General features: G+C 44.8%; 1 protein-coding gene across 1 annotated transcript; it reads left to right on the top strand.

Moving 5' to 3' along the window:
• Positions 1 to 325: 325 nt before the first annotated feature.
• On the top strand, positions 326 to 4,164 carry psma8 (proteasome 20S subunit alpha 8). Its single transcript, XM_084007238.1, has 7 exons — positions 326 to 522; positions 1,636 to 1,762; positions 2,246 to 2,370; positions 2,585 to 2,707; positions 2,814 to 2,933; positions 3,512 to 3,574; positions 3,676 to 4,164. Exons 1-7 carry the CDS (start codon positions 421 to 423, stop codon positions 3,769 to 3,771), a joined length of 756 nt encoding a protein of 251 aa, XP_083863364.1. The 5' UTR covers positions 326 to 420; the 3' UTR covers positions 3,772 to 4,164.
• Positions 4,165 to 17,705: the final 13,541 nt, after the last annotated feature.

Here is a 17,705-nt window from a genome sequence, read left to right on the forward strand (position 1 = left end):
GGAAACACAGTCACAGTTTTGATATATTTCTTTAAAATATAACTTGTAGGCAGCTATAAGTGACAATAATATTTATTAGTCATATTCTTATGTGTTTGTTTCACCCACATTTAACCCTCATTTCAAATAATAACCATCAATAAATGGAATTACACGATTAAGTGAAACGGTGCTTTTTGTTTTTAACTTCTTGATTAAAAATATACGTATTTTTGTTTTGAGCAAAGTAAATCGAATATTCAGTAATCGAATCGAAATCACCACTTTCCGGAGTGAACCCTTGGTATTGGTATCGCCCGAGTTCATAGGTTATGCGCAGGCGCAGTTCTCAATAGCTCCAGCATCGCAAATCGCTAACTAGCTGAATCATTTGGTGGAAGTCTCTTTTTTTCTTGTGTGTTGTACTCGTCTTGCACTGCAATGGCGGCAAGATACGACAGAGCTATCACTGTCTTTTCTCCCGATGGTCATCTCTTCCAAGTGGAGTATGCACAGGAGGCCGTGAAGAAAGGATCCACGGCGGTAAAAGCCCTTAAAATGAAACCGATGCTTTAAGCTAGCTTTAGCACACGGCAGTTAGCCAACCGGCTAAGTTAGCGGCTAGCATGCGCGCTTGTTATCCGTTTATTTAAGCTAATTTTGAGGTTTAACACAATCCGTTGCGCTCAAATGTTATTCTTTTAACGAACATGTCGTGCTGCTACTCTTTAACTTCCACATGTGATTCAATAAATAATAGTTACTAAAGGTGGAAAGAGTATTACTAGCAAGCATTTTGTCGCTGTGTCACTCTCACAATAGTTTCGGTTTCTGTCTGTAAACGTTTCAATTAACGCCAGTTTACACCAACAAATTATTCATTTTAACTAAAGCTGCCACGTAATATTTGATCAAACAATAATATCTTAGAGAAGAGACACTTTTATGTCTGCAGCATAATTCGTATTTCATAGGCGGTTTCATAATTGCACTAAATTTAACGTTAAAGTCTCTGCAACCAAGGTTACAGATAATTTATTTAATGTTATTAGTTAGAGTAACTTAATTATTGTATATGAAGTTTCAGGAAGAATGACAAGAAACTGTCTGATTGTATTTGCCCATATCGGATCCTGATATTAACTGCTAACCCTTAAATTACATTTTCAATTAATTTTTATTTATAGTGTCATAGCACAAGAGGTTATCTCAGGACACTTAACCCATTGATTGTTAATACATCAATGTGTTATTGTTAATACATTTTCAAAGCCCCCTTCCACACATAGCTTTTAGTTGAAGATTAATATTTGGGGATCAATCTGATTAATGACCTGCCAATTTAGTACAATAGACTTGGATGTGAGACTCACACCTGACTGAAAGTCTTTTTAACTTAACCGGAAGGGCCCTCTAATGCCAAAGATGAACTAAAGTAAAGACACATACTGAGCTGTACTCGGTATACTCTACATTTATCTGGAAACCTCCTTATTGAAACAGCCTCCTCGTCTGTTACTTCAGTTGGTTTGAAATTCTGGATGAATGCTCCTTGCTACTCTGTACATCACACCACCAAATCACAGCCCCTCAGAAGTGAATTGTTCTGTGTTGCCAATGTTCAGAAATGAAGCTTGATTGTATGTTTCCTTGCAGGTGGGAATCAGGGGCAAAGACATTGTTGTCCTCGGTGTTGAGAAGAAATCCGTGGCAAAGTTGCAGGAGGAAAGGACCGTCCGGAAGATATGTGCCCTGGACGAGCACGTCTGCATGGCATTTGCAGGTATTTCAAACGAATCAAAACTTTTTTTTCTTCTAAAAAAGAATTAGAAAATACAACTTACACTGCCTTTTTTTGTAGCCAGATCAGATGTTTATTGCAGTTTACTGTGTTTATATTTTTACAGAATGATTACCTGAGGTAGCTAATGATATTTGCTTTAACACAAACCATGAAGTGCACTCTTCCCTTAATATTAGTGATGAAAAACGCTCCCAAACGCTTTCCCACTCTGAGTTAAAATGTTTATTTTCAACTCGAGGCATTCAGCGCACAAAACACCTCTCTCATTGAAACCATCTTTTCTAAGCCTCAGGCTTTCGGTAGATTCTAAAACTCTCTGATAAAGGCCTTTTATTACATTCATTATAAAAACCCGGCTAGTGGAATACCGCACTAAGAATAGTTATGTCATTTCTACCACATACTAGGTTCTTGTCTTGAATGTTTGTTTGTAAAGGCTCATAACCTCCGTGTGTTTTTCAGGTCTGACAGCAGATGCCCGTATCGTGATAAACAGAGCTCGGGTTGAGTGCCAGAGCCACAGGCTAACTGTTGAGGACCCAGTCACAGTTGAATACATCACACGCTACATAGCCACACTGAAACAGGTACCTAACCTTCTTTTCCCCTCATTTATTGTTTGCTATTAATTTACTTAAAAGGCTGTGACACTTTGTGTTCAGTGGGTGAGAAAATAAGATAGCGGTTTCACTCATTTTGCTCTAAGAATAGTTCACAATGACGGAAACCGTAGGCTAGTCTTCTTTATAACGGTTTGTAAGAATGATCAGTCACATCTGTCTACACCGGTCACGTTTGTAGCGCTACACTCAAAGCAACGGGCGCCGGCCGTTTGGTATCTCTGCGTTAATTGTTGGCTTTGACGACGATGGAACTCCCAGGCTGTATCAGACGGACCCTTCAGGAACCTACCATGCCTGGAAGGTCAGTCAGTTTGCTCTTCGTACAGTACTTTCTATAACATGAACCATGTCTCCAGGAAACTGATTTTAAAAATCTTTTTTTTTTCATTGTGGGGGGAAAATATCAGGCTAACGCAATCGGCCGCAGTGCAAAAACTGTGAGGGAGTTCCTGGAGAAGAATTACACAGAGGAAGCCATTGCTGGGGACAATGAAGCAATCAAGTTGGCTATCAAAGCTCTGCTTGAGGTAAGAGCAAATGTAGTCTTTGAATTTGCACACTTTGTATAGCAGTGCAGGTATTCTAGAGCATTCAAATTATTTTTTGAAATTTCAATACGTAGTAATGACATACTATGAAAAGTCCTAGAGCTTGTCACAAATGGTGCAAAAGAAGAGAAATTATTCCATCAAAAGTGTGTCCATCTGCCGCAGCATGGTTTTTAATACAGTTCTTCTGACTTTATCAATGAGCACCAGCTGCTGCCAGATGTAAACCAGGAAGTGATCTGCCATAATTGTTAGGTTTTCATGCATGACATTGCTTGTTGAGCACGACTCAACCTGCATCCAAAAAAAGAGAAAATAAAGCAAATAAATGCCACATTTTAGCATGAGTATCGTTATATTCAGTGATTTATTTATTTTTTAATGATCCTTTAATTGTTAATCAACTTTTGGATTAATTAATGTATTAGTCACAATCCTTAAGACTCTTCTGTATTTCTTTGCATTTAAATACCCTTAAATCCTCGTCTCATCACCTCAACATGAACCTGTGTCAGACCTGTAAATGCTGATTTGCTGGGATTTGTTTATCGTCACAGGTCGTCCAGTCAGGAGGGAAAAACATTGAACTTGCTGTTATCAGACGGAACCAGCCACTGAAGGTGAGTTGCTGCAAATCATATCTGGCTTTTGTGTGGTTGTTGTTTTTTTTAACCTGTTTTTAAACTCCTGTTTAATAATGGCTTTTCTTGGCCAATTTCAGATTTTGGAATCCAAGGAAATCGAGACCCTGGTGGCTGAGATTGAGAAGGAAAAAGAGGAGGAGGCAGAGAAGAAGAAGCAGAAAAAATCAACTTGAAGAAGTTCACTTAAGAGTTTTTCCATTAATGCACTTGGATGACAATAGCAGATTTCGGTTGCAAATAATAGCAGGTTTCAGATGGTTTACTTCTCATTCATTTCTTTCCGAAGAGCTAAATCAAAACTTGGGATCTGTGATGCGGTTCAAATCTTTTGCATTGTGGAAACGTCACGTTCTTGTACTTCCGGCTGTCGCGTTGACTGATGTTTGAAAGCGATTGCACAGATCTCAAGTTCGGGTTTAGATCTTTTATTAACTACGACGTTTTTATATCGTAAACACCAAAACGGCTCTGATGGTGATTTAATCTCAAATGTTGAAATAAGCCACTTTGTAACATTCAGAAACCTCATGAAACGAAATACCCAATAAAAGCCGGCTTGTTTGTAACACATTTCATGTTCTTTCTAAAGCGGCTTCACTAGAGTTATTTAGTCTTAACTAGTGCTGCTCTCACTGGGTTCTTTAAGAGGAGAGTGGAAAAAAAAGAAACGGCAGACGAATGAGTCCCCCCTCTTTTATTGATTATCCAACTGCAAAGCAAGTACTGCGATAAAGATAACTACAGTTTAAAACACCACTGGCGGCAGTATACTGTGTGGTGGTGAAGTGCAATGGTTTTCATTTATCAGCGTTCTGTCACACAGACCTGGAAACGGGGAGGAAAAAGAAGGTAGCTCAGATTGCTTTATAAAGTGTTCTCCTCTCCCTCATTTAAAACAAATTAGTGATGAGTGAATGAAGTGTCTAATGGTGGCCCGACGAGACCCCCCCCCCCCCCCTTTTTTTTTTGCCGCTCCTGTTTTTTTTTTTATTTCACCCTAAATTCGCTTATCAAGCAACCGCTGCTCTGAATTCTCAACGACACAATTATGGCCGGCGGTGTGGTAGGGCTGCTTAATGGGATCCTGGCCTCAGACCCCAGTGGGAACTTTCAGTGACTTTAATCTGGAGCCCTTTGAAAAGTTGTACCGTGCTGTGCTGAAGAGCCCCGGGGGTTCCCTCTGACTCTCACCAAAGACATAATGGTGAATGGTAAAGTCCTTCATTTAGAGTCATCTCCCCGAGCCAGGATTTCCTGAGTGGGTGCCCTGGCTGCCTTGACTAGAGCAATTGCACTTTGTCTGCAATTTGTCTTGTTTGTGAGTCTTATATAGGTTGCCGGTGTTTTGGGGGTGATGTCAGAGGATCAATTAAACTCCCCGATATTACCTCCAATACGTAATGTCATTAAATCCTAGGAGGGGGCAACAAAAACGCCCTTTGAATGACTCACTCGGCCGTTTAATCCATACACTAATTGCCCCCACGCTAATGCATTACAAGTCGGGGTTTGGTCAGATCGCCTGTTTCAGACAAAGGTGTTGTTGAATCCATTTGATGACACAAACAAGCTAAAGGTAAACTTTTAATAAAGTTTATTCCGGATAATCTCCCAGCTACAGAGGTTATCTGCTGCATCTCGTCAATAGAGCAAGAGCAGCTTATTGTGTGCTCGCTGCTAAGACTGCTAGTCTTTTCAACTGCTTCTGGGAAGAGTTTTCTTTTTCTTTCTTTTTTTTTTCCCCGGCATTGTTGTTGCCCATAATCAGCGCTGCTGTGCCTCGGGACAAAGTCCATCTCTCTCATCGCTGGCTGCTGCTCATCATTAATGCAGAAAATAATGGCTTCACCAGAGGTCATCGACGGAGGAACGAGGCCCGAGGACATGTACTCTCCAAGCAAGAATGCACAGTGCTGCGGGCCGTCGACTGAGTGCATTGTTTGTATGCACACACACACACGCACACACACAGGCCGATTGTGCATACACATAGCAAACACTATTAATGTGAACACACAACAGATTTTTTTTTTTTTATAAACTGTGCCCACGTCTCTTTTTCTCTAGATCTGTCATGCACACACACTTTAGGCAAAGTGTGTTCTCATGTTGTAGTTAATATAGAACGTTATCTGATTTTATTAATAAGATGCACTGATTGTCTGGCCTTCTTCTAACCATATCCATTACTCCTCTCTGTCTCTCTCTCTCTCTCTCTCTCTCTCTCTCTCTCTCTCTCTCTCTCTCTCTCTCTCTCTCTCTCTCTCTCTAGCTGATGTATAAGTCACAGGCACATTTCACTTTTGACTATCTGCATTTTTTTTGTCATTCTAATGTGCCACCCGCCCCGTGGCCATATTTCAAAGTATGCCCCTCCTGGGATGTTTAAAAATTTGTCAGCGCCGAATGTCCTTAGGTCCAAATAAGGCAACTGCTTCAAGGGTAGAAGCACAGAGACATTAGCATCCCTCTGGAGCCGAGGTTACATTAGTCCTCTGTTAAGACTCGTCTCACCGATGCTGCTCGGGGTGCTCGGGCTGCTCTCGCCTTCCGCCAGCAGAGCGCAGTGTTGCACAGAAAGGAGGGCAGTCTATTCCTATCGTATCGCTTACACTTTCATCTCACTTCTCGTCCTACGGATTGACAGTGTGACTCCTCTAAGCTTACAGCCAGCAGAATCTACGGGGCTGCTGACATGTTTTTTTTGTCTCTGTGTCTTTGACATGGAGCCACAAAGAGAAAGCAAAAAAACAGAAAAGCTCTCTGAACAATTGAGTCCATTGGGGGAGAGTTGTTTTGCTTAAAATTGTCAGATGAAAAAGCAACATTGCTTGTGCCCCCGAGCGATGGCCGAGCTGTCAGAGTGTGTTGGGTCATAAAAGGCTAAGCTCTCAACACTGTCCCTTTTCTGCTTGTCACATGTCGACAGTTGCACACATGCACTGTTTGTGTGTATTAGCGGATTGGCACCGCCTCCTCCTTGTGCCCTTTGGGGTCCTCTCTGCAGCAGAATGAGGCGAAGTTCGGGCATATTGGCGTGTGTGCTGGCTTACATATCCATAAGCAATCAAAATATGTTCTCTTTTAATGTTCTCTTTTAACTTCCAGCCCCGGGCGCGTATATATATTTTTTTTGAATATCATTCTATTATCTCGTATCACACATCTCATCTTCTCTGTCCTAAAATCTCTCTCTCTTACTCACACATTTCTTGTCTTTTCCTTGAACACACCCTCTCCACTCTTATCATCCTTTCACAGTGCAACATATACAGTTGAGTAACAGATACCACTGACAGCTTTTTTTTTTTTTTTTTCTCCCCTCCTTTGTTTCCCCGTGAAAAGGTGCCGGAAAACTAACAGTTTGTGCGAGGCAGACTAAAGGCGAGGTTTCGAGTTACCCCTCAAGAGGTTCACCTGTCAGGGCTTTTTTCGGTCTCACAGAACAACACGAGTGCATCCTCCTGTTAATTGAAAGTAGACACCACTGGGCCAGAGAAGAGGAGGAAGAGGAGAGGAATGAGACGAGGGGGGAGAGGCAAAAAGGAGCTAAAATAAACAATTCCCAGGATGCTTGGGGCCAGCAGCGAGCGGCCCTGCGGGCGGCGTGGCCTCTCCGGGCCGTGGCAGAAGCCAGTCACACACATCACATAGCATTACACGGGATGAGGTTACAGGAAAATGTCAGTCGACGCATAAGGAGGAACCATCAGCCCATAGGATAATTCGATTGCCTGAGGGAGGTGCAATCTTGCATTCCCACGATTCCTCTCTTTCCACCCACACCCTCTTTTCATTGTATTTTTCAATCCAGTTATTTCGTGTTTTTTCAGTTCTGTTGTTTGCTCTGGTAGCCACGTATATTTACGGATGTATTATTGTAATTGGAGGCTACTGGGGTTCTTTGCACAGGCTTCTCTATGGGGATTTTAGGGTTGTAGCGTGGCCTCCTGAAATCCTGATTCCCCCCCCCCCCCCCCCCCCCCACCACCACCTCCTCCACTGTGTGTTGGGTAGCACGACGTATCACTGGTCAGGGAGCGAGTCACGTCCCCCCGGTCTTCCTTCCCGTGGCAGATGTGATCAAGATGCAATAAAGGCCATGCATGCATCTGCAGATGTGCCACCCCCCCCCCCCCCCCCCCCCCCCCCTCCTCCTCCACAAATAATGCTTTACATTATCTCCATCTCCATCGCCTCGTTAATGCATTTCCTCCTCGGAGCACAGAAGTGTTGAACACGAACATGCAGCTGCATACATGCATGCACGCGTCCATGGAGATAAAAGACGGGAGACGAGGATGGAGAGAGAGAGAGAAGAGAAGGAAAAAAGCGACAGCAGAGAGAGTTCAGCACAGATATGTGAGTGCGTCTGACAGAGAGGACAGCCCTGAAGGCAGGTCCCAGCCCTTCAGCGCCCAAAATGACACATGACTGCTTTGACTTTTGTCATCCCCCCCCCCCCACCCCCACCCACCCTTGTCTCCCTCCGCCCCCAAACCCGAGCCTCCACCAAACACAAGAGGCTTGCTGTAGATGCACACACACACACACACACACATAGTCACACACTGTATACTGCTTAGATTACATTATCTATCTCCCCGGGACATGAGCCCTCCTTGTTGGATGACATTTGGGCTTGTGCAGCACTAAGGTTACCTTTCTTTGCCCCTGAGTTAAAGATGCCTGTCTGCAGCATGCATTTCAAATGAAGGACGGGGGGAGAAAAAAAAAAAATCAGATGAGAAAGATTTCCAAAAGCACTTTGATCAGAGGCATCAACAGTCACGCACAAACTTGTTAAGCAGTATGTAAATTTGGGCTGATACTGAATAAAGTTGCCAGAATGGCATGAATCCATTGTGCTGCGATGATCAAAATAAAAGAGGGCTTCATATGCTGGAGGGCAAGAAAGTCACAGACATGAAGGTTTTTTTTTTTTTTTCTCCTTCCTCTTTTTTTTTTCTACAAAGGGAGCTGATGGGATGCAGAAGAGGAGAGAAGGAAGGGGAGGGAAATGAAAGATAGGGGGGGGAAAGCCTGGAAGGATCTCAATCTAAATTAGCCGAGTAGAAGGAAAGACTGAGTGCTGAGTGAGACGTATAATTAAAACCAACGTGATGAAAACATCCAGTCACCGGATGGATTTCTCAAATTGCCACCAAGACGATGTGAAGATGCTGAAGGTAAATCTGGCCTATTGTTGAAGCACACCGATGTCCCATTTACTCTTCCCTGGGCTTCCTCTCTCAATCTCTCTCCATCTTCTTTATCCCTCTTTTTTCCTCCCTCTCTCTCTCTCTCTCTCTCTCTCTCTCTCTATCAATCTGACACCCCGAGATGAATAGATGCTGTCACCGAGACTCTTGTAGCCTGTCAGCTTTTAAACAAACAGTTAGCAAAAGGATCACTTTCACAGGAAACCTCCCAGTGTGAGGTGAGGTTGTGATGTGCTGTCCGTTTGACAATGTGACGACTGTGACATCACACCGCGCTATACAATCCAGCTACGCTGTCGAAACGCTGCATTCATGAGATGGTTTTTTTTGGCTGCAGCCATAGCTCTGAGAAATGTACTTATTGTGGCAGTCGGAGGGGAAGCATCCCCCTTTCCCATCCCTCCAGTGTTGTGTTCCTCCACTAAATCTGTCCTCCCGACAACAAATGTCCCTCCACCTTTAACAAACACAAGACTTTAGTGAGAGGAGAATAAAAAAATAAATAAAAAAATCAACTCCCCCCCTCAGGTGTGTTCCCTCTCGCTCTCTGTCTCTGCACCTGCACTGAGTCTCTCAAGTCCTCCATGTGTCTCTCCACACAATGGAGACAGTGCATCGCCTCTGGCTCCTCTCTCCAGCTGAGAGCCACCTCTCTCCAGAGGACAGGAGAGGGAAACTGCCAGCACTAACAACTGATCCTGGCAGATAAAGGAGCAGATAGCGGTGGAGAGGAGAGAGAGAGGGGGGGAGAGAGAGCCTTGGACAAACCCCGGCTGTGGTCTTCGCTGCTCCCTTTAGCTCGGAGACAACAGGCTCAATGTCCTGATGATGATGATGAGGAGGTTGTAGTTCCACAGTTGTAGTTTTCATCTTTAATACAATTTATCCACAATGTGCTTTCACTTCACATGCAGATGTTTTCCACTGGATCTATTTGGGAAACCTCCCCCTTTCATATTGATTCAATTTGTGATCTAAAACCAAATCTGTCACCATCGATCGTGTCTGCAAACTCTGAGGCTTTTTTCCTTTTCTTTCTTCTTTTTTTTTTTTTTTTTTTTTTTTTTTACTGTGCTGTAATGTAATGTAGTGCCAGGCAGGATGACCTAGCACCAGATCACTGTACCACTCCCGAGGGGGGAGGGGGGTGACTGGAACAGCAGCTAGGCGAGACGACGGTCGCGGGTCACCCAGGCCACAGCTGGGAAGCCCCGGGCCTAAGTGTTGACCTGATGTGATTAAGTGTATACATCCAGCTGCATGAGGCTGAAATAGTGTTACACCTGGAGAGAGTGTTTTTATTATTATATTAATTCAAACCATGTTTTGTGTCAGAATCTGCAAAGAAAAGTGGATATTTTACTGTTTTGTGAGACTGGATGAATGGATGGATCCCTTTTTTCACCTCCTAATATCTCTCACTGATATAGTTGTGTGTGTGTGTGTGTGTGGTCTGTAAAAGCCAACTACCCTGTATTTGTCCTGAGAAGGACCTTGATAGGAATGGGGTCTGAGCGAGAGTGCTTATTTTATTCTCTCCCACGCCGCTGCAGGCTATGGCTGTATTAATGCAATGGCAGGGATCTTTGAAGTTGTGACTTTATGAGACAAAAGCTAATTTCCTTCCCCCTTTGTTCATTATCGGAGAGAGACTTCCAGCCGGGCGGAAAAGCCCGCTGTGCTAATTATTCCGTTCGTGAGTCGTCTCTAAAGTATGTAATGGATTTCACTGGGCTCTTTTTTTTCTTTCACAGGTAAGCGGTTGGTGATGATGTGGCACGCTCACAAAAATCGTCACGGGATTGGAAGACGAACGAAACATCTTAAAAATACTGTAAGTAGAATGTAAAGTTTTCTCAGTTACAAAAAATACAACAAATGTAGACCAAAAAAAAAGAAACACTCATTAAAGGTTGAGTAGGTCATTTGGAAAAAAACCACAGAGAATTGGTCCTTGAACGCACCGCCGAACCAAAAAAGTCCCGCCCCCTTCTTTCAGACCTCTGTTCAAAGCCCCGCCCCTAGAACGCCAAACGAGGCCAATCAGGAAGTAAGCATCGACAGACAGGAAGCCGTCCAATCATTTTCTCTGGCCCGACTTATGTGATTGGACTGGGTTTTTACAGTCCTGCCACGGCAACAGATGATGTTTTAAAAAAAAAAAATTACATCAGAGCATTTAATGTATTCATTGCTATCGATATATTACGAAGATTTCAAGTAATTTAACAGAAAAGTGTTTCTGAGTAGAATCCCCTACTCAACCTTTAAAGACACCCCAACACCCAATTTCACAAACAGACTTTGGGAGTCTTGCGGGGGCCAAGTTAGTTAGGCGTGTGATATAATGGGATTTCCATCTTCCTCCCTCCTGAACCACAACTTGGCAGAGCATGAAGGGAAAATGCAACATTTCACATTTGGTCTCTCCACAGCGTTTACCAGGATGCCACCCACAACACCTGAGCACTCACGCCACTCAGACTCACATCAGACAACAAGTGAAGCCATGTACCTCCTCCACTGCTGTCTGGCAGCCCTCCTCCTCCTCCTCCTCCTCCTCCTCCTCCTCCTCCTCCTCCTCCTCCTACTCCTCCTCTCCCCTGCTTTGTTTGTGCTCATTTCATTCCGTGTGCAGCCTCCTGGCAGGCAGGTCAAGGTTTACCCTCGCACCACACACCATTTCCCTCGCCCGCCGCCCGGGGGAGGAACACCAGACGCCCGAGGCAAGGGCAAACCCAAACAGCTCGCACAACATTGCCGCCATCACCACCTCTAACCACTGATAGGAGGGACAAGAAAACACTGAGCGCCGAATCACACAGTTCTCCTTTTCTTTACGCCAATTATACTTCTAAGGTTTTTTTCTCCTTCTCCCCCTCTGCTTCCTTCTTCCCATGCTCCCTTTATCTTATTGTACATTATTGATTTCTGTCAGTAGTAAGGTATATGTCTATTAACCGACGGATTTAATAGAGCGACAATATAAAGCTACTCATTTGTTCCCCCCGTAGTGTAAGTGTTCATTTTGAGAGTCTGATACTAACCCTGGCTAGGAGCTAGTGCTGGATTTTTAGCTGTAAATGGAAAACGCCTGTGGGCTTTTTCATTTTCTGGGCCCAGACGTTCCCTTCATGGTGTCGGAGCCCTTGTGTTCACAGAGTTCATGTTTTGCTGCGGGGCCTGTTTTTTTTTTTTATTTTGTTTTATCTCATAGCTTAGACTAGCAGGGCTTTAACTCCCAGAGGACTCCTGCGTAGCAACAGCAGAGATCAACAAAGTAAGTTTGTTTATGTTGGCTGTGTCCGCATGTTGTCGACTTATACATTTCTCAGTCTCCATTTCCTGCCTCTCCTTGCCCCAGGGGAAAGGAGCCCTCTAATTGGATCTTGTTCTAATTGAGCCTAATACTGGAGCTAACCGGAGTTGGGCCCTGTGGCTAATGAAGAGCTGAATCAAAACTAAGCACTAAAACTTTGACTGTGTGTGTATGTGTACGGCTTTTTTTTTTTGCTCTACATTCTATCATGAATGCATCATTACTTCTTTCGGTCTTTGCTTTTTACCTTATATTGTGTAGCCCACAGCAAATATGTATTCTTAGCCAGGGAATAAGTGTTTGTGAGCTCCTTCGACAGCAGCATTCGCTTGTCCAGTCTTTTTTTTTTTTTGCTGATCACATTATTAAAATTGCACGTAAGTCATTAAACAATCACGTTTTAGCGTGCTGCAGATGGTCCACAAGAGGGCGCTTTTCGATCACTGGCAGGACATTTACTCCGAGGTGCCTTTTAGCCTTCAAATCACCGTAAACCCACTGGCGTTATTCCTCAAGGTCAGAGGAAACATGAAGACGAGGTGGGGTCCTGGGTGGGCCGAGCAAACGAGGACCTCTTTAAATACCGGTTTTTCCTTTCCACCATGATTAAATTAACGACCAGGGTTAATGTTGCAAGTAGCGATACAATGTTAACATAAATTACAATTTGGAATCGGCCGCTCTTCCATGCGTTGTTTTTCACGTTCACGTTTAAATTTCGTCATTTCCTAAACCTAAAGTGGTTTTGTTTGAATTTGCATTAATCACATTTGATCCAAGGTGTTGCTATTTGAAGAGTTGGGAAGAGAACGTTTTGGGGTAAACCGGATGTCATTTTAGTGGACGAGAGCAGGACAGAACATTTTGGTTAGACCGGCAGAGAATACCGGTTTTTACTTTCCACCATGATGAAGTTAACGACCAGGGTTATGTAGCACGTTGCGATACAATGTTAACATAAATTACACTTCATAGCTACATGCATGACCAAAATAATCACATAATAGTAGATACAAAGACATTGTAATACAGTCTGCCTGATTCCATGTGAAAGTGGTATGTAAACACACTGATGTCGCCACCTACAGGCAGAGAAAATGACACATTTTTGACCTTGCGCCACCTACAGGCAATGAGTGTTACAGCCTTTTTTCCTATTTTGCTGCTTTGTAGCTGCTGATGTGGTCTGGTCCCGGGTTTCTACTGCTTTGTAGCTGCTGATGTGGTCTGGTCCCAGGTTTCTGCTGATTTGTAGCTGCTGATGTGGTCTGGTCCCAGGTTTCTGCTGCTTTGTAGCTGCTGATGTGGTCTGGTCCCGGGTTTCTGCTGCTTTGTAGCTGCTGATGTGGTCTGGTCCTGGGTTTTTGCTGCTTTGTAGCTGGCTGATGTGGTCTGGTCCCGGGTTTCTGCTGCTTTGTAGCAGGCTGATGTGGTCTGGTCCTGGGTTTCTACTGCTTTGTATCTGCTGATGTGGTCTGGTCCCGGGTTTCTACTGCTTTGTATCTGCTGATGTGGTCTGGTCCCGGGTTTCTGCTGCTTTAGCTGCTGATGTGGTCTGGTCCTGGGTTTCTACTGCTTTGTAGCTGCTGATGTGGTCTGGTCCCGGGTTTCTGCTGCTTTGTAGCTGCTGATGTGGTCTGGTCCCGGGTTTCTGCTGCTTTGTAGCTGCTGATGTGGTCTGGTCCCGGGTTTCTGCTGCTTTGTAGCTGCTGATGTGGTCTGGTCCCAGGTTTCTGCTGCTTTGTAGCTGCTGATGTGGTCTGGTCCCGGGTTTCTGCTGCTTTGTAGCTGCTGATGTGGTCTGGTCCTGGGTTTTTGCTGCTTTGTAGCTGGCTGATGTGGTCTGGTCCCGGGTTTCTGCTGCTTTGTAGCAGGCTGATGTGGTCTGGTCCTGGGTTTCTGCTGCTTTGTAGCTGCTGATGTGGTCTGGTCCCGGGTTTCTGCTGCTTTGTAGCAGGCTGATGTGGTCTGGTCCTGGGTTTCTGCTGCTTTGTAGCTGCTGATATGGTCTGGTCCCGGGTTTCTGCTGCTTTGTAGCTGCTGATGTGGTCTGGTCCCAGGTTTCTGCTTCTTTGTAGCTGCTGATGTGGTCTGGTCCCGGGTTTCTGCTGCTTTAGCTGCTGATGTGGTCTGGTCCCAGGTTTCTGCTGCTTTAGCTGCTGATGTGGTCTGGTCTCGGGTTTCTGCTGCTTTGTAGCTGGCTGATGTGGTCTGGTCCCGGGTTTCTGCTGCTTTGTAGCTGCTGATGTGGTCTGGTCTCGGGTTTCTGCTGCTTTGTAGCTGCTGATGTGGTCTGGTCTCGGGTTTCTGCTGCTTTGTAGCTGGCTGATGTGGTCTGGTCCCAGGTTTCTGCTGCTTTGTATCTGCTGATGTGGTCTGGTCCCGGGTTTCTACTGCTTTGTAGCTGCTGATGTGGTCTGGTCCCGGGTTTCTACTGCTTTGTAGCTGCTGATGTGGTCTGGTCCCGGGTTTCTACTGCTTTGTAGCTGCTGATGTGGTCTGGTCCCGGGTTTCTGATTTTCAAAGGATTGATTTTTCTCACTTATTTCTTTTTCCCCTCTATCAGGCTGAAGCCAATTCACTGGATATAAAATGAAACAAGCCGGGCGCACGCTGCAGCTTCAACGGTCACATGACAACACAGAGATGGAAATGAACGACGTCGAGGTTTTGGTGCTCGAGGGCGAAAAAAGAAATGACTTCTCTCTGGCCTCCAGGTAAGAGACTCTTTTTATAAAAACCTATCTGCAACTCATCTTCCTTCTTTACATAAGAGCAGGCACATGTGTAACCGCTTATCGTCATGGTTACAGTGATCCCTCCTATACACATGCTCTCTAATTAATTTGCCTTAGAATAGTAATCACGTATTCCTCCTACAGTGTTCATTCTGGGCGTTTCAGACATGACATTATATGGAAAAATTGATATATATCATTTTCATATCAGGCGATGATAGCCTACATTTTAATTTCAAAATTACTGAAACCACCACCATGCTAGTTTAGTAGCCTGTTTGCATTGCTAACATTAGCAGTTTTAGGCTAAAGCCTTGGAATTTTTACTACAGCTAGCTTAATTTATATATAATAAAGTAATACGATAGCTTGTTCCTGCAGAAGTACCTCCTATTGAAGGGTTGAAATCATGAATCTGAATGTTTTTTTTATTTTATTTCGACTATATTTTGGACCCGTAGGCGATGAAACAGACTACTGACCGAACAATTCGAGTGCAGCGATACAGCAGGAGCTCGATGAGCGGATGGTTCTCAGGTGTGCCGGTGGATTGGCAGCAGGACAGGTAATTAAGCGCCGCGCCCAAGAAAACACACACAAAGAAAGAGAGAGAGAACAAACCCTCTAATAAAAGAAAGAAGTAAAACAAAGAGAAACACAGACGAGGAATGAGGGAGCGGCACAGACGAACCGTGACAGAAATGTGGGAAGATATTGGTGAGTGACGCCCGTTCAGATCTACTTTCCCCGGAGGATTAAGATTTTAGTTTGTACTCAAACATCACGATTCAAGTCAGGTGAGGATCGTTGCCTGTTTTTAGTAGCTGGATTATAAAGCGGGCTTCAAAACTGGTTTCTGTTTTATCCGGGTCAAACACACACGAAGCACAAATAGATATTTACTCAACACACTGATAGACGAAAGTTTAGAAGTGTATCTTAGTTTCCCCCCCAACATGAATAATTTGTAGCCGTGTGCAGAATTTGGCACATAGAAAGCAGCCTCACCGCATATGGCTCAATCTAAAGTCTTCCTTTCTAATTAGCGCTCTACTCCGCTCCTCTTAGTTAATTACAAGTCCATTTAACACCTTCATTTTGCACGGATCTTGAAAGTTATTTCAAGGAATATTAGCTGGCAAGAGGCGCTAGCTCCAGGTGTTGCTGCTGTGAAGCAGACTGTTGGTAGTTGGAACCAGAAATAAACACGGGTGAGCACACTTTGACTTGCATCTCATCTCTGTTTTAAAAAAAAATCCCAAGCTTGTAAATGGTAATGAGCATAACATAGCTGCGGTCAAGCTTTTCAATCGGCCACATATGCTTCGAATCCATTCTCTGGGCTTTGGAAGCCGGCGTTCTTCAATCTTGATCTCCAGACTGTGATGTCGTTTCCAAAGCGTTGTTGTTGGAGACCTGCGAGGCAAAGCGTCAATACTCGGCGATACCACCAAAGGGGGTGGGGGGTGGGGGGGCGGAGACTTGGCACTCCAGGTGGGCCGAGTCTCACCCCCCCCCCCCCACCTCCGTCCTCCGGCGCTCTGCCATGTCTGGAGAAGGAGCCGGGGCCGCGGTAAATGGTTCCAGAGCAAATATAGCCTTCCAAACCTTCCTGCCTGGAGGACAAACGGCCCAAAGGCCAGAAGGGAAGATTGGAAACAGATGAAAGAAAAGAAACTTTTGCCGGGCCCCTCCATGGCTCTCATGAAACCCCCGAATGAAACGTAAGAAACACTGTTCCTTTCTTAGAAAGGGGGGGTTGAAGAGTTGGACATGTATAGACCTGAGAGTATACATGGGTGTGTGTTTCATACTCATTCAGGAGTGGGACTGCATTGCCGGCGTTGCCCTGCAGCTCTTTGTCTTGTTTGTTGACGGTATTATACAAATGGTCAGAAAGCCCATTACTCAAGGGGAAACGACGTGAAACCGCATTTCATGTGTGCATTATGTGCGATCCCCTCCCCCCCCCTCCCCCCCCGCAGGTTTCTCCGGGGGTTTCTTGTCACCCCCGTGTCTCGGAGGTGAGAGGCCGGGTGATAATTGAACACTCCCTGGCACTTTTTAACAAATGTATTGAAAGGAGGAATCGAAAAACCTGTTAATGAGATTTGCCTCCCCGGGCGGCGCTCAGGGTTATTATTTCTTATAATTTTCTTAATCTAATGAGTTACTCAAAGTTTATTTTCAAATGTATTTCTCCCATTCGCCCCATAGGGCTCCTGTTTTATTAGCCTCTGTTCCTCAGCAGCACACAAACTTTATTAATAAATCAATTTACAATACTTTGGTGGAGGAGGAGGAGGAGGAGGAGGTCTGCTGAGACTCCAGCAGTCCGGGTTTTTCAAACAAAGCGGACTGGTGGAGCACAGTGGGAATGTTGGAGCAGCACTGGCAGAACCAAGGTGCACATCTTTGTATCGTCTGGTTTTTTTATTTTTTATTTACCTCACAAGATGGCTCCTGGCTCAGGGAATGGACCATGAAAATGGCTGCTCTCTGCCTGCAGCGCTCTGTATAGATTGGAGTTTTTCATGTGGCAGTTAGGCTGCTGGGATATTCACCCTCGGGGGGGAAGGGGGGGTTGTGTGCTCTCATTAAGGACAGTATGCTCTGGGCACTTTTTTTTTTGTTGTGCACCCACTTCCTGTTGGCCACTGACCTCCTTTTCACCCGTGGGCTTCTTCGTACTCCCCAACAACGCCCTAGGGGGGGTGTCACATGACTGGAGTGACTCCTGACCCGCTGAAACCCCTCCCTTCCTGTCGGCGAAGTCGCTTAGAACGATCACAGGCGTGCGTTAGGGGTCACGTTTATCCACCCCTCCC

The sequence above is a fragment of the Eutrigla gurnardus genome (genome assembly GCF_963514095.1).
Source record: "Eutrigla gurnardus genome assembly, chromosome: 4".
Taxonomy (NCBI): domain Eukaryota; kingdom Metazoa; phylum Chordata; class Actinopteri; order Perciformes; family Triglidae; genus Eutrigla; species Eutrigla gurnardus.

Excerpts from the sequence above, each read along its gene's own strand:
- psma8 (XM_084007238.1), top strand. The coding sequence starts at position 421 with ATGGCGGCAAGATACGACAGAGCTATCACTGTCTTTTCTCCCGATGGT. Across the intron at positions 2,371-2,584 it reads ACATAGCCACACTGAAACAG|CGCTACACTCAAAGCAACGG; the intron begins GTACCTAACCTT and ends TCACGTTTGTAG. Across the intron at positions 2,934-3,511 it reads CTATCAAAGCTCTGCTTGAG|GTCGTCCAGTCAGGAGGGAA; the intron begins GTAAGAGCAAAT and ends TTATCGTCACAG.